This window comes from Eptesicus fuscus, chromosome 17 (genome assembly GCF_027574615.1).
Source record: "Eptesicus fuscus isolate TK198812 chromosome 17, DD_ASM_mEF_20220401, whole genome shotgun sequence".
Taxonomy (NCBI): Eukaryota; Metazoa; Chordata; class Mammalia; order Chiroptera; family Vespertilionidae; genus Eptesicus; species Eptesicus fuscus.
Window position 1 is genome coordinate 40,676,293 of NC_072489.1, and position 15,756 is coordinate 40,692,048.

At 55.6% G+C, this 15,756-nt stretch overlaps 1 protein-coding gene across 1 annotated transcript; it reads right to left on the bottom strand.

Moving 5' to 3' along the window:
* Positions 1–6,303: 6,303 nt before the first annotated feature.
* On the bottom strand, positions 6,304–11,663 carry SFRP5 (secreted frizzled related protein 5). The gene is made up of 3 exons (XM_008144152.3): positions 11,057–11,663; positions 9,015–9,092; positions 6,304–7,332 (listed from the first exon to the last, which is right to left on the bottom strand). Exons 1-3 carry the CDS (start codon positions 11,577–11,579, stop codon positions 6,986–6,988), a joined length of 948 nt encoding a protein of 315 aa, XP_008142374.1. The 5' UTR covers positions 11,580–11,663; the 3' UTR covers positions 6,304–6,985.
* Between the last annotated feature and the right edge of the window lie 4,093 nt (positions 11,664–15,756).

Here is a 15,756-nt window from a genome sequence, read left to right on the forward strand (position 1 = left end):
TTGTTTTTGACCTGGTCCTTGCGCTCACCCTCTCCCTAAGGCCCGAGAGCCGATGCCCCCAGTGCTGGCCGGGTGTGCAGGCCTGGGCTGTGTCTGCAGCACAGGGGTGGACGGGCATGGAGGTGAAGTCGGTGTGAGCCGGGGGCAGGAGGAGGAAAGCTGTGCCTTACACAGGACCGGCTCAGCACATGTTTGTTGGATTGACTTGAGGCTCTGTCTTGTGACCAAATTGTGGGGGCTGGGGTTGGTTGGGACCAGAATTCAGTAAACTAAGCAATGCAGGCTTTAGAATGGAAATATTTTAGCTAATCCTTCTGAGAAAATAAAGATCTGCCCTAGGTGAGGCTGAGAGCCAGCCGGTAAGAGGATTGGCTGTGAGATGGGGGGGGGGTGGGGTGGGGTGTAAGTAGTTCTTGAAGCCTGGGGTGTGGGGGTGTTTACTGGTTGTCAGGCACTGTGGTAAGTGCTTTACACACATTGTTTCATTTAATCCTCACAGTGGCCCCATGAGGCAGGTGCTGTACTTCTCCCCATTTTGCAGGTAAGGAAATTGAGGTCCAGGGAAGTTTAGCAGTGGCTGTGAAAGGCTCAGCATGGCACTTTGCAGACCAGGGCTGGACAAGAGCTATGCCTCCAGATGGTAGGCCTGGGGCAGTGAAGAAGGGAGTGTGAGACCCTGTTGCAGGGAGTTAGGTTATGTGGCAGCCCCATAACCTCGGATTTAGGTGCCGGTGTCCTTGCAGCTGTGGCCTGGTCTGGTCTAGGTGGGATTCTGCGAAGCTCGCAGCTTCCCCTGGTGTGGAGGAGCCCAGCAGCTCCATCGGGGTCCTGAGAGGCAGGGAAGCAGCAGGACCTTGTCCTGGCAGCTTTTACAGATGAGCTTATTCGCTTTAAAAAGTATTAAGGCAGCCCTGGTCAGTGTGGCTCGGCTGGGCATCGTCACGTGCACCAAAAGGTTGCTGGTTTGATTCCTAGTCAGGGCACATGCTAGGGGGTGTGCAGGAGGCAGCTGATCCATGTTTCACTCTCTCCCTCTCCCTTCCTCTCTCTAAAAAACAACCTCCACAAAACATATAAGGCAGCCTTAGCAGTCTGTGGGTCATCAGGTGGAGGAGTGGAAAATAAAATAGGGCCTTTGAGCAAAAGGGGACAGGAGTGAGCACAGGCCTAGGGAAGAGGCAGCTGGGGCTGTGCCAGCACGTCTCGTGAGGGTGTGTGTCAAGGGTAGGGCAGCTGGAAGGCTGCTCCGACATCCATTCTGTCCTCACGCAGAGGTGACACTGTCCATTGGAGGATACGTGTTCCCCACGGTGTTCGGTGGAGCAGGGACTTAGAGCCTGCATTAGTCAGGGAGTGTCCTGGAGGTGGTAGGGAGGGTGCTTGCTGTGGGCCTGCTCTGCTATCCGCTATAGTGATGCCGTTTGAGTTGCCATAGGGCCCTTTCCCCGAGCCTTTCTATGTTACTTTACTCATCTGTAAAATGGGCATGATAGTGACATTGGTCTCAGAGGGCCATTGTGAGGATTAAATGAGATAGTCCATGTGAGGTTGGAGTGCAGTGCCTGGCACATAGTAAGCACTCAGTAAACGCCAGCTAATTACCACCATCCTGGCAATCTTCAGAGAAAGGAAGAACAGCTCTGCCCTGGGTGGCTTAGAATAGCGATTTATTTTTTTTACACTAGAAAATAATCTTAGATTGTTAGTCAGGAAAGAGTCTCAGAGAGTGGCCAGAGTGTAGTTGAAATAAGCCAGGTCAATATAATTTTATTTTGGGGAAAGGAAGACAATGCCGAATGTTGGTGAAATGCAGACTGTAGCACAGTAGCTTGCGGGGCATGGGATGCAGGACATGAGAAACATGGTTTCCATCATCTGAGGTTTCCATCATCTGAGGTAGCCCCACAGAAGGGAAGCTAGGGCCACCTCCTTATTTTACAGGTGGTATGTGAGGGCTGAGTGAAGCAGGCCGGGATGGACGGCTTTGAAGGACAGGAACCGTGTATCAGGACTGGATTGTGCCTTACATTGGTTGGCTGGGGTCAACAGTGTGGAGAGGGCTGAACGTGGGGTGGCCTGGAAGACAGACTGTCCATTGCAGAGCTGGCTGCCTGTTTAAAAGATTCCTTCCAGTTCTCAAGCACCCGGGAGGAGGGGACAGGAGCCAGGTTCCGCTACAGCCCTGGTGCCTGCTGGGGCAGACCTGGGATGGGCTGCCTGCTCCCACGGCCTGGCTGGGTTTGAGGGTTCTGCCCATCTTTTTGGGGTTGGTAATGGTGGGAAGCAGGCCCTAGTGGCCCTGGGAGACCTTGTACTGGCCATGCTTTCTAGGATCTTTGTGGTCCTTGATCACCTTCGATACTGAAGACAAACGAAGCTCCACTTTCATTCCCTGTCTCCATGGAACCTTCAAGGAGGCAACCCCTTTGAGGGCCCTGGCTCCAGCATCTATCCTAGTGCCGGTGGCCTTAAGATCATGGTAATACCTATGTTTATTACCACGTGAATGTTATGAAAGTCCCCAAAGCTAGGTTCTGTTATTTATTCCATTTAACTGATGGGTACATGAAGGCCCTGCGGAGGTTAAGTCACCTGCCCCAGGTCACACAGCTGGGAAGCCACTGGGCTGGGATGTGAACTGTGCCAGAGGCACCTAGAGATGCCTCATAAGAGAATCTGGGAGAACAGCTGTCCTGACTGCTGTCACCCTGCCCTGTTCTGCCTTCGCCTCCTCTAGCTCCAGGAGCTTCTGAGCACTGAGCTAACAGGAGCGGCCTGCCCACCCTCAGCCCCAACGAAGTGGGCTCAGCCTCCAGGGGAACAGAGGCAGCCTTGTGGTAGGAGCTCTCCCCACTCTGCCAACTCCCAGTGCCCCCCCCCCCCCCTTCCTTGGCTGGGGCTGTTTTAACACCCAGAGCAGCACATTCCATTCTCTGGCACAACTGGGGGCTAGGGACTCCGGATTCCCCGGGCTGCTGCTCTCTTCAGGGCCCCAGTAGAGCCTGCTGTCTGGGTTGGGACACTGGGTCTCAGCCACACACATTCCAGGAGCAACCACCCCCCACGTTGTATTTCCCAAGCAGTGAACTTTAGCTGGGATTATAGCCGACTAAACAGTTGTGGGATGTGAGCTTCCTTTGTGAGACCCAAGAGGCTGAGTGCTGACGGGGCTGAGAAAGGGAGTGGGGGTCATGGTGGGCTGCTCTGGGAGTCTCGAGAAAAGCCACAGTCTGAGGCTGGCTCCTCTGCTGCTGTCAGGGCTCTTGGAGTGGGATTGGAGCAGGGCTCCCAGTTATCTCCCTGTGAAGCGGGGGCGGGGTGGGGTGGGGTGGCAGAAGCCTGGCTGCCTGTACCCCTCTGGCCTGTCCTTGGCTCAAATCCTAGCACTACCACCGTATAAGCTGTGTGACCTTCAACCAATTCCTTAACCTCTCTGAGCCACCTTATTACAATGGGGGTAATGATAGTACCTACCTCAAAGGGCTGTTGGGAATGTTAAATGCTGTGAGTAGTGCCTGCCACCCAGCATAGGCTTGACACTTATTGATTACTGGTATTATATGTCCTCCTCTATATTGGGGATATTTTTCCTGAAGCAGAAGTCCAAATGTAGCTTCCACTCCCCTTCTGAAAGTGACAATTCTGGCTTTTAGATAAGCTGTCCCTGTCTTTTCCCTGCTTTCCTATCAGCAGTGGTTTCTTAGTTGATGAATAAGTCAGTTAGGGATTTATTGAGCACATATGTGCAGGCCTGTGGTAAAAAAACTACCTGTCATTTAATGAACATCTTCTAAATGCTGGGCATTGTTTCCAGGTCCTTTTTTCTTGAAATATATTTTTATTGATTTCAAAGAGGAAGGGAGAGGGAGTAAGAGATAGGAACATCAATGATGATAGAGAATCATTGATCGGCTGCCTCCTGCACGCCCCCCACTGGGGATTGAGCCCACCACTTGGGCGTGTGCCCTGACCAGGAATTGAACCGTGATCTCCTGGTTCATAGGTCTATGATCAACCACTGAGCCATGCTGGCTGGGCTCCAGGTACTTTTCATACACTTTCCCACTTAACACTCAGCTACCTTGTGAAGTAGACATGATGACTCTATTTTACAGTTGGGCCATGTTCCCAGTGTCACACAGTCCCTAAGTCACAGGATTGGACACCAGAACTGGGCTTTGCTACCTCTTCTCACCTGATTTTGAGTGTTTAGCCCCATCCCTCCTGTTCTCTCTCAGAACTCCGAGTGTGCCCAGCTGAAACACTTGACTTCGCTGCTCCCTTGCAACTAGGGGGGCCATGTGACTTCTGGCTGGTGAGCTAGAAGTGGAAATCTACCATGTGGGACTTGTTGGGAAATTACTGTTTTCCTGATCAAAAGGGCCAGACAGCTGACACGCTGCTTTTGCTATGAGCACTTCCCCACCTTGCTGCCCGAGTGTGGCCGAGAAGTTGGGAGGAGGCACCATGTTGTAACCGTGAGCACAAAAGCCACCCCTGGGCAGAGCAGGAAGACAGAACAGTCTGGGACATGGACCCTTCCCTGCTCATCTCGAGCTCTAGTGTGCAGAAGCCCCAGTTTCTTGGCGTTTCTGTTCCACGCAGTCAGATGCAGCTCTTCAGAATACACAGCCCAGATGCTCGCTGGCGCTCCAGCGGACCCCGGATCAGCCAGGAGGGAGCCCCAGGAGGGAGTGTCATGCCTGAGGAAATGAAGGGTGGGCTCCAGGGCCTCCCTGGTCTCTGGGAGGATCTTTCTTGGTGCCAGGGAAGAAACTGCCAGGGGACCGAACTGGCGTGTAGAGCAGGCCCGACCCCTTAGTGGGGGCTGGGTGAGAAGGGCTTTGCTGGGCTGGGCTAAGGGAGCTCTCCCCGCCTGCTCCCTCATGGCTGCCAGCACCTGACAGAGGTCAGTATTGTGCTCCAGCCAGAAGAGGCCCGGTCCTGTAGGTTCAGTGGAAAAATCATCCCTGGTCCTGGTTGACCATGGAAGTGTCCGTAAACATTTGGTCAGGGTAGGAGGCTGGGAGACAAGGGGCGGATTCAGGGAGCCAGCTGGGCCCGGCAGGGCTGGGGCGAGGGTGGGTGGCGGTGGCTTCCTCGGAGGTGAGGAGAAACAAGCAGCCTCTGCTGCTCCTGACCTGTGGGGAGGCCACCTGACGGCCGGAGCTGATTTACGGGCGGGCTGTCAGACCACCTGTCAGCTCGCACTGCCCACAGCAGACGGCAGGCCCTCCGGCCTCCTCGGGTCTCTGAGGCAACTGAGAGCCGAGGGAGCCAAGGTTGTCTCACCTCGGGAGAACGTGGCTCGTTGTCCTGGAGGAGCAGCGGGCCGTGACGGCTCGGCATTCCAGCTGTACCTTCCCCGGTGAGGGGAGCCCTCTGCTCTGGGCACATCTGCCCTGCCCCTCGGTCTCTGCTGGTGGGCGCCCCTAGGGACTCTCTGGGCACCACCTCTTCCGAGTGCTGGACATTTGGCAATAGCCTGTTGCCTCCACTTCAAGGCTTGCCCCTCCCTGCCCCTCAGGGAGCAGCCTCCATCTGCACTGGCTCACTGAAGAAGCCCCTCGGGCATCCTAGCTGGTCCCCTCCACGCAGGCAGGCCCAGTGCCCTCCTCCTGCCTCGGCTGTGGGCTTATCTGGATACCTAGATGGAGGGTCTCACCTGGGCAGCAAACCACCCCAGGGATCATGGAGAAATGCCGATTTCTGAACATCCTCCAGAGATTTGGAAATAATTGCTTTAGAGTGCGGTCCAGTGTTTCGTGGAAAGTGGGGCCTGAGCTGCTACTTCATGCTGATGCTCTGGTCCAGAGACCACGCTGAGAGACCACCATTCTGCACCCCCATCTCCACGTCAGGGCCAGTGTGCAGGGGTGTCTGTGTGCTGAGAGGGTAGGAGCAGCACGTTCAGGCCTCTGGCTCCTCCAAGGAGCTCCATGGCCCAGCCTCTTGGCTCCTCAGAACAGGCATTGCCCGAGGGAGGGACACTCTTCAGGACCGTGGGAGCCTGCTGGCCGTGGGAGCCTTCTGGCCGTGGGAGGAGGCTGGGGGACTTGGCTGGCCTCAGAGACAAAAGATGGCCAGCTCCGTCCCTCATTGGTGGGGATGATCGGGGTGACCCTTGTTGTGTGCTCTTGGGGGATCCTGCACAAGCGTGGACGTTGCTGTTGGGCATTCTGAGTATGTGGGTGTGGACAGGCCGTGGGCTAGGACAAGGGCCTCTTCCTAAAAGTCCCTTCTGAACCTCCCTCTCCCTAGCTCTGGGGGACCGCCTGACAGAGAAACCACCTGGTCAAAACCAACTGTTGTTTTCTTTAATTAAAAACTTACAAAAACAAACCATTAAACACCAAACCCTACCTGCATCAGTCTAGTACCTGCAGCCTCGCAGCAGTAGCAATAATTTACTCGTTGTCAAGGTAAAGGGGACATGCAGGGGCTGAGGAATGAACCCCAAGAAGCGAGCTTATGGGAGGGGATCTAGGCTGGGCTTCTCTCCAGTCTAGGGGAAGGGACCTGGCAGAGATGGGGACAGTAGGGAGGTGTGGCCGGAGGGCGCTGTGACCCTAGTGCCTTTCCTTTGGGGGCTACGAGAGGACACATGAAGGGGGCAGTGGGGGTGGAGACCTGTCCTCCAAGTAGTTCAGCCTCATATCCAGACTCCCCTCTCCAAGGCGAGGCCCCCCAGCAGAGGGGAGCTAACACCATGGTCCACTCCAGAAACTGCCTCGGCTGCTCATAGCCCCTCTACCCTTCCCTCTGTCTCTCCTCCCTGCCTACTTTCTGAGACTCGGGGGGTTTCCCCTCAAAAGCAAAGACCTTATGTTTAAGAGAGGAAGCTCCCAGATACCCCAAAAGCCCTCAGTCAAGGACGGCTCGGGCTCCATGCCCATCCCTTAGGGCCTATGCTGGCACTGGGGGCAGGAGGGGACAGTGCGCCCCAGGGCAGGGACGGGGCAAGGCACAGCTGCGAGGGCCCCCTTCAGTGGGGCTCAGCAGCCCCGTAGAAGAAGGGGTAGTAGAGGGAACAGGGGTAGGAGAACATGAACTTGACAGCGAACTTCATCTCCTTATTCTTCTTGTCCCAGCGGTAGACGGCCATGAGCAGCAGCTGTCCGTCCACCTTGCGGCCCATGACCAGGAAGCTGCCGGCCAGGCTGTCCAGCTGTGGGCAGGGGCAGCCCGCACCATTCTTCATGTGCAGGACCAGCCGCTTGGTGTCCTTGCGCTTCAGGGGGCCCGGTTTGAGCAGCTTCTTCTTCTTCTGGGCCCCGATCAGCTTCCGGTCCCCATTCTCTATCTTGATCTCCTTGATGCGCATTTTGACCACTGTGTATGGGGGTGGACAGAGGGCAGCATGAGAACAGTCATGTTTGCTCAGGATGCTGGTGGCCCCACTGCTGGTGCTCGTGCCTGAGGCCTCAAGGGGGAGCGATACACACACATGTTCATGTTTATGAAGCTCCTATCATGTGTTGGACTTTCACGGACATTATCACATTGAAGCCTGGAGGTGTGGGTATGGAAGCGCACAGTGAGCTCTCGATGGGGCGCGCGGTGTTGGGCTGTCCAGGGAGGGCAATATTGGAGTGTGGTGACCAATCGGAGGGCTTGGTGGGGAGGGGTCCTTGAGATGGAGGGAGGCTGGACTTCATGTTTTCTGGGATGTTTCTGAACGGGATTTTTGGTTCTGTGTGTGTGTGTGTGTGTGTGTGTGTGTGTGTGTGTGTTTGAGTCCACATGGCGTGAATGTGGGCTGCTAAGTGTTTGACAGCTGGCTCTGGGGAAGGGGCCTGCCCTGTGTCATTCGCCGGTTCCCGTGGGGTAAATACCCCTTCTATGATGCACGCATCACTGAGTACAAGGCTGGGAAGCTGGTGTGAACACGCCACTAACCTGTGTGCAACTGTAGTGGGGTGGGAGTGTGTATGTGTGGTGCTGTGTGTTTTGTGTATATGAGAGTAGGGTGTGGTGTGTGGGAATGTGAGAGTGTGGGGGGCACTGAAGGGATGTGGGAGAAGAGAGTGGTCAGAGAGTGTCCAGGGCACTCCGAGGTGACCACAGAGAGTTTAACACAGTTGGGAACAGGGAGCCCTGAGCTTGGGGAGGAGTCACTTGGGGTGGTCTCCCTCTCCCTTCTTCAGGCCTCTGGGCCCCATCTGAGCATCCAGGGAGAAGCCAGAGGACAACTTTTCCACCCAGGGAAGGGAGCTGTTACAAAATCTCTTCCCTTCTCCTCCCTTCTCTTCCCTTCTCTTCCTCCCGCTCCCTCACCTCCTCATTTTCTCTCTTGGACACACACACACCTTGTGATAGAAGGGTGGTATTCTCTTTCCAAACAGACTAGCAACATGAGAGGCCTGCCGAAGTAAGGATTTCATCTCCCTCTTTCTCTCTCTCTCTCTCGCTCGCTCGCTCTCGCTCTCTCTCGGACACGGAGGCCAAGACACAAAACAGGAGCCGACTTGGCAGAGATCACAAGCCGGACTGTGTGGTCCATGCAGGAGCCGGGGCCTGACTGGACTGGACTCAGCTGCCCGGGAATGGGGAGGCTCCGGGATGAAGCTGTGGGGCAGGTGACCACAGCTCCCCTGGCCAGAGTACTAGTACATCGGGTACTCGGGAGTGGACCCCAGGGACGAGGGGGCTGCACTTCCGTTCTGGAGCCCCTTTCTCCCACCTGCTGCCCCCATCCATCTCAGGGCTAAGCCTGCTCCCCACACAGAGAACCCAGCCCTGGAGGCTGCTCTGTGGATGGTGCCAAGCGAGGGCTGCAGGAGCCCTGGCCAGGGATGGCTTCTGAGGCCCGTGGACATGGCCGGAAGCCCCTGAGATGATATTAAAAAAGAGGGGCCTTTCTCTGGGGAGAGGGTTCATGGTTATCATCAGTCTAAACGGGGTCCATAAGGCAAAAAACTTAGGGTTCACAGTGATGGGCGTGGACATATGTGTTCATGTATGTGCGTGTCGAGGAGGAGGGGTGGGGGTGGCTGCGTGGGCTCCACACTCACCGAAGTCACTGGAGCACATCTGCTCCATGAGGCCGTCCGCGTTGTGCTCCATCTCACACTGGGCGCAGATCTTGGTCACTGAAGAGAGAAGCAAGGGTGGGGCTGAGGGAGGCTGGTGTGGGGACCAGAGTCCAAAGAGCCACTTAGGGTGCAGGCTTGCCCAGGACGAGCCACCTCCCCCTGTCCAGCCTCCATTTCTTACCAGGAAATGGGATGGTGGCAGTGATAACACCACCTGCTCACTGAGTAGTTGCGAACGGGAGAGAGACAGGTTGTGCAGGGACAACACTGCCCAGGTGGGCACGACTGCCCAGGACCCTGCAGCTGCAGCCGTTCCATTTAATCCTCAGAAGTAGGCATTTCTTTGTTTTAAAGACAAGGAAACTGAGGCTCAGAGTGCCTACCCAAGTCTGCAGAGATGTGAGAACCGAGCTTAGGGCTCAGGATCTGTGACTCTCAGGCTGGAGCTGGATGGGGGGTGTTCACGGGGGTCTTCCTGGGAGCACAGGGTCCAGGCAAGGGGGTGGACAAGTGTCACAGGCAGGACAAGGACTGAAGAGCGCCCGCCCCTCGAGAGTGGGCAGCCACGATTTCTGATTTTTCAAAGGGAGCCAAAAGCCTTAACTTTTATACAAAATAGTGAGTTTTGTCTGTTACACTCAGGCTGCTGCTCCTGAGGCCACTGCACAGCACCTGACCTCTGTTCTCCCAGGTGGGCCCCCCAACATGGGGGAAAGAGGGGCTCAGACAGGGCGGAGTGCAGGGCAGGGGCCAGGTGGGATTCCCTGGCTTCCACACTAAGTGGTTGGGCTCCCTGCTGGGGACTAAGCCGTCTCCACTGGAGCTGCCTCCTCCTCCCTGCCTCCCTGTTCCATTTTCAACCCGAGGAGGGGGTTCCCTTCTCTTGACACTCCGCAGCCACTGGGCCCCCACCCAACCGAGACTCCCAGGAGAGGGCCTGATGTGTAGGACGCGGGACTTGTTGGTGAGGTGAGCCCTGGGGGTGGGTAGGGCATGCTGAGGTACAGTTGTTTTGGGGACCAGGTCCGATAGGAAGAAAGGAGAGCTGTGCTGCCCTTGGGGAAGTCCCAGAGTTGGGGGCTCCTCAGGCTCTCAGATTAACAGCCCAGGCAAAGCTCTCCTGCTCAACGCCGGGTTTATCCTCTTGTCTGGTGCTGGCTGGGGTTACTCTGCTTGGAAGGAGTTGGGCAGACGGCGGGGAGAGGGGGTGAGGGGATGCACAGTGAAGGGGAGGCTGAGGCCAGGGGGCTATTAGGGGTAGTGGGATTTGGGAGGTGGGCGGGAGGCCGCACCTAGGATGTCAGAGGTTTCAGGAACCTGGGTCTGTTTTACAGATGGGGAAACTGATGCTGAAGGGGCAGAGCCTGACTATCTACTCTTTCTTCTGCACTGAGCCTTGCCCAAGGTCTCGCAGTGGGGGGGCTGAGGAAGAGAGTGGGGAAAGTTAGGGAGAGAAAGTGGGGAGATGGAAATCAGCCCCGGTGTGCACTTAGTCCCTAGTCTTTCACTACATCCCTCCCCGTAGCCCTCCTCCCTCCCAAGTTCCCCAAACTGGGTGGTTGTCTTGGGGTCCAGGTTTGTGGAGGAGGTAAAAGGCATGGTTTGTCGACCCCCAACATTCTTGGGCTGAGAGAGGCAATAAGGCATTTATCAGGATGCCCTAGGATGAGGGGACAGTATTGGGGCCACCCAGGGATTCCATCGCTTGGGGAGGTGGGTGCCGCAGGGAAGCCTGGGGGGTTTTCAGGCAGTTGAAGTGGGGAGAACCAGTGGGAAGGTCCAGGGCCGCAGGGAGGCTCTGCTTTGGCAGTCCACGGGTTTGTGGGAAGGCGGGAAGGCTGTGGGAGTCAATCCCCGGGGTGCTCAAGGCTAAGCGAATAGGTGTGTGTGTGTGTGTGTGTGTGTACAGGGGTTGACACCTGTGGGGGGCTCGCAGAGCTGTGCTAAGGAGATGGGGGAGCGGCATCTATCCAGGGCACCCAGGGGCATCAGAGCGCGCGGGGCGGCGGGGGCGGCGTTACCTGGAGGCGCGGTGGCGGGCAGGTGCCCGAACTGCACGGCGATGCAGAGGTCGTTGTCCAGCGGGAACTTGTGGCAGTGCAGCATCTCGGGCCAGGGGAAGCCGTAGGCCTCCATGAGCGGCGCGCAGCCGGCGCGCACGGCCTCACACAGCGAGCGGCACGGGTAGATGGGCTGGTCCAGGCAGACGGGCGCGAAGAGCGAGCAGAGGAAGACCTGCGTGTCCGAGTGGCAGCGCTTGGCCAGCAGCGGCAGCCAGCTGCTCGCCTGCTGCTTCACCTCGGCCAGGCTCTCGTGCTCCAGCAGGTTGGGCAGCCGCATGCGCTTGTAGCCCACGGTGTGGCAGAGCGGCAGGTCCGCGGGGATGTCGAGGCACTTCGGGGGCTTGGAGTAGGAGCGCCCGTGCAGCGGCTCCGTCTGCCAGCCGTAGTAGTCGTACTCCTGCCCGCGCGCCGGCGCCCAGCGCAGCGCCCCCAGCAGCAGCGCCAGCGCCGCGGCCCGCGCGCCCCCCGCCGCCGCCCGCATGGCTGCGCGGTCCCCGCCGCTCGGTGCGCGGCGCCCCCAGCTGCCCCGTGTGCTCCCGCCACCACGTTCCCCTCCAGCCGCTGCAGCCGGAGTCGTCGGAGTGGGTGGCCGATTTCGCTCCCCGCCTGGGCGCACCGAGTGAGCTCCTGGCGCCTCCCACCTCGGGGCTCCAGCCCGGGCCTCGACGCGCGCCCCAGCCAATCTCAGGCCGTCCGGCCCCACCCCAAGGCGGCAGGGAGGCAGGGTGGAGCCCCATCGGCCCCTCCCACTCGCTCCTGCGCCCCTCGGCGGATCCCTGGCTCCCCGGCCACAGATCCGTCTCGCCTCTCGCCTCTCCTTGAGGCTCCCTCACTTCTGGGCATTTTCCTCGCCCCTCGCCCTCTTCCTCCTTCCTCCTTATCACGCTTTGGCTCAGCCTCTCCTGTTCCTTTTCTCACTCACTCCGCTTGCTTATCTCTCCGTCTGGGCCTTTCCCCCTCCACTCTGTTTTCTCTTCCCCGACACCTCGGGTCTCCCTTCTCCCAGCAGGAGGCTCCTGCCTGCCCACACCCGCCAGGTTCAGGCGGTCAGTTCTTTCCCTCTCCGTCCTCCGGCATTTTTTGAGCTCCTGCTTGGTGCTGGGCACCTCCAGGGACATCGTAACCTAGTGGAGGCGAAGATTATACCATAACTACTATTCAGTGAGTTCTTCCTAAGTGCCAGAGACACTGCAAAGCACGTCACAACCTTATCAGCTCCTGTTCCTGATGATAGCCCATACTTACGGGGCTCACTGGGGGCCAACTCTGTTCCAAGCAGATTGCATACACTACCTCATTTAATTTACACACTAACCGCTCTCAGGTGGGTGGGTACTATTAATAATCCCACTTGACCGATACAGGCACTGAATGGGGCGAAGAGAGGTTAAGGGGATTTGAACCAGAGTCAGAGCCCAGATATAACCGGAGGTCTGGATTCTGAGTCTGAAGCCTTAATGGCTATGGAGGGCTCAGAGAGGGGACGTAACCGGTCCTTGGTCACACAGCTAATAGGTGAAGGATCCAGGATTCGAGTCCAGGTGTTGGACTCCAAAGGCCAGGACTTAACCGCTCCGCCCTAAGATAAATCCCGCCCCAGGCGAGGAAACGTGGGACAGTGTGCTTCCTCTGGGCGCTGGGGGGGAGGAAGGAATGGAGGAGGCTATCCAGGGAGGCACCAGCGAGGAGGCAACCTCGGGAGCCTAAGTTTGGGGTCTTTTCCTTCTGTTTGGGTCCTGCCTTTCATTGGCTTTCCTGTGGGAGGAGTTTTGGAGGAGAGGTTTGTGGGTAGGATGGCTTGGACTTGACCTCCCAGCCTTTGCTGGGGAGGGTACGCTGGGGGGTGTGCTATAGGAGGGCTTGGGTGCTCTGGGGGCTGGCTCCGCTGGGGGGTGGGAGTGCTGGGGCATTTGCCCCCCCTCCACACCTGCTCTTCTCCGCCCCGGCCCCAGCCTCCCAATCCTCCCGACGTCCCCAAGCCTCCTGGCTTCCGTGGATCTGTCCTTGCAGTGGTAGCTGAGAGAAACAAAGGTCCACTCCTCTTAATATTCACCGCACACGGAGCACCTACACACACAGAGGGATACAGAAATGCAGAAGACATAGGCTCCGCTTCCTCTGATCTAGCTGTGAGAAGAAGACGCAAGGCAGAGGAGGCAGGAGAACATTCAGCAGACGGAACCCGGGGTGGGACAGACTCTTTTGATGTCCAGGATGGCTCGGTTGGGTCCAGGTAGAACAAGCTGAGGGTATCTTCTCCCCCTATTCCCTTTCCCAATCCCCAGCACGAATAGGTTCTGTGGATAACCCTCAGGAGGTGAAGGGCTGGTCCCTGCAGGCTCAGACAGCACAGTGTAGCAATGGCGCAAGGGTCGGAACTGCAGACAAAGTCAGGTTCAAATCCAAGTGCATACTCAGAGTGACCTTGGGCAAGTACTTAGCCATTCGGACTCTCCATTTCCTTGTTTGTAAGCTGGGACCTCCTCAGCAGTGATTGTGAGAGGCAAACAAAATGATGCCTGGAAAGAAAGCCCCCTGCCCAGTGCCAGCACATAATAGGCACCTAGGCATGTCAGATCTCCAAGGGATGGATGTGTAATTACAGGGTAAAATGTGGGGTGTGTTCTGAAAGCTCCCCAGACACCTTGGCCCTGGCTCTGGTTTGGGATCCTGCTCTCTGCACTCCAGCTCACCCCTCAGCCCGCCTCGGGCTTGCCCAGGCTTCTGCACTCCAGGGGAAGTGTGGCCCTGGGCACTGGGGGTGGGTGGGTGTACGAGGTGCTGGCTCCTTGTGGCAGCTGGTCATCTGTGCTGTTCTTGGAGTTGCAGTGCCTGGTCTGGACAGAGGGAAGCATCGTTCCTGCTGCTGGTTTGGTAAGAACTGCAGATGGTCCGAGAGCAGAGTGAGTCTGTACCTGGCAGCGCAGGGGCGCTGAGGGCCAGAGGGGCCAGGCTGGACTCTGCCTTGGGGACTCTTGAGGCTTCCGGACATGGAACCCCTGATGAGATCCAGGAGGGAAGCTCTTCACCCGGTGCCCAGGTGGTGGCTGTGCCCTGGGGCAGTCACTCAGGGAAGCTCTCCCGCTGAGGCCCCGCCATTTGGCCCTCCTGGCTGTGCAGCCCGGGGAGGCAGGAGGCTGCACTCCAACGCGGTGCCCCTTCCCGATGACGCTGTTCCGGGGCCTAGGCCGCTGGGTGAAACACCTGGCGTGCTGGGCACCTGTCCATCTTGGAGTGTCTGCAGTCTGTCCAGGCACACATCGCCCCCAGCTGATAGAGGGCATAGTTTGTTTAAAAGAATGTTTATTCATGGCCTGTTGTGAGCAAAGTCCTATATAGATACCTTGTAGATCAAACTTGGTTAATTATGTTATTAACTCATACAGTTTTCTACTTTTTTATTGCCTACTTCTGTGGTTCTCTGAGTGTAATCAGGATTCTTCTGAGGGTCCCCAAGTCCCTTTCAGGGAGTCTAAAGGTTAAAATAGTACGTAATTCCAAGATCCACTCAAAGTACAAGATAGACCAATAGGTTTTAAGTTAACAGTAAGAAAAGTTTATTTTATTTATTTATTTTTAAAATATATATATATTTTATTGATTTTTTACAGAGAGGAAGGGAGAGGGATAGAGAGTTATAAACATCGATGAGAGAGAAACATCGATCAGCTGCCTCCTGCACACCCCCTCCTGGGGATGTGCCCAAAACCAAGGTACATGCCCTTGACTGAAATCGAACCTGGGACCCTTCAGTCCGCAGGCCGACACTCTGTCCACTGAGCAAAACCAGTTAGGGCAAGAAAAGCTTATTGATATGGATTCAGATTCTACATTACAACCAACATTTAAGGAACTGCCACATATCATTTTTTTTGGTAGTATTAAAGAAGAATACCCACAATATCTGAAAAGTCTATTAAAATACTCTCCTTTCCAACTACATTTCTGTGTGAGGCCAAATTTTCTTCATATCGTTCAACCAAAACAGTATCTAACAACACATTGAGTGCAGAAGGAGATTTGAGAACCTGCTTTGTGCTAATCCACACATGAAAGAGATTTGCAAAAATGTAAAGCAAAGCCACTCTTCTCACTAATTTTTTTGTTTTGTAAAATGTAATTAACTTTCACAAAAGTTATGTTAACATATAATGGGTTTATTATTGTCCTTTAAAACAGATTTAGTAAATTAAAAATTTTCTCAGTTTTAATTTTAAACATGGTAATTATTGATAGGTGTAAACCCGTATAACCAAAAGCTCTTTAATCTAAAAACTTCAATAATTTTTAAGAGTGTAAAGGGGTCCTGAGACCAAAAAGTTTAAGAATTGTTGGTTTACTTATTCTGTTCATTTCTGATAGAGGTGTATTAAACCTACTTTGATCATGAGTTTGTTCATTTTTCCTTTTCCCCTTTGAATCATTTTTTATTTTGAAGTGATGTTGTAAGGAGCATAAAGTTTCATGATTATATGTTCTGGTTGGATTGTAATTTCTATCTGTATGAAATAGCCTTCTTTGTTTTGTTTAAGGCTTTAGTCTTGGGAATAATAATTCTACAAGCCAACATGTAGCTAGAACCTGCTATGGGCCGGCATACATGTGAAAGTCTCCATCCCTGTCCACGTGGAGAGCATGAACACACCAAGGCAACGCAC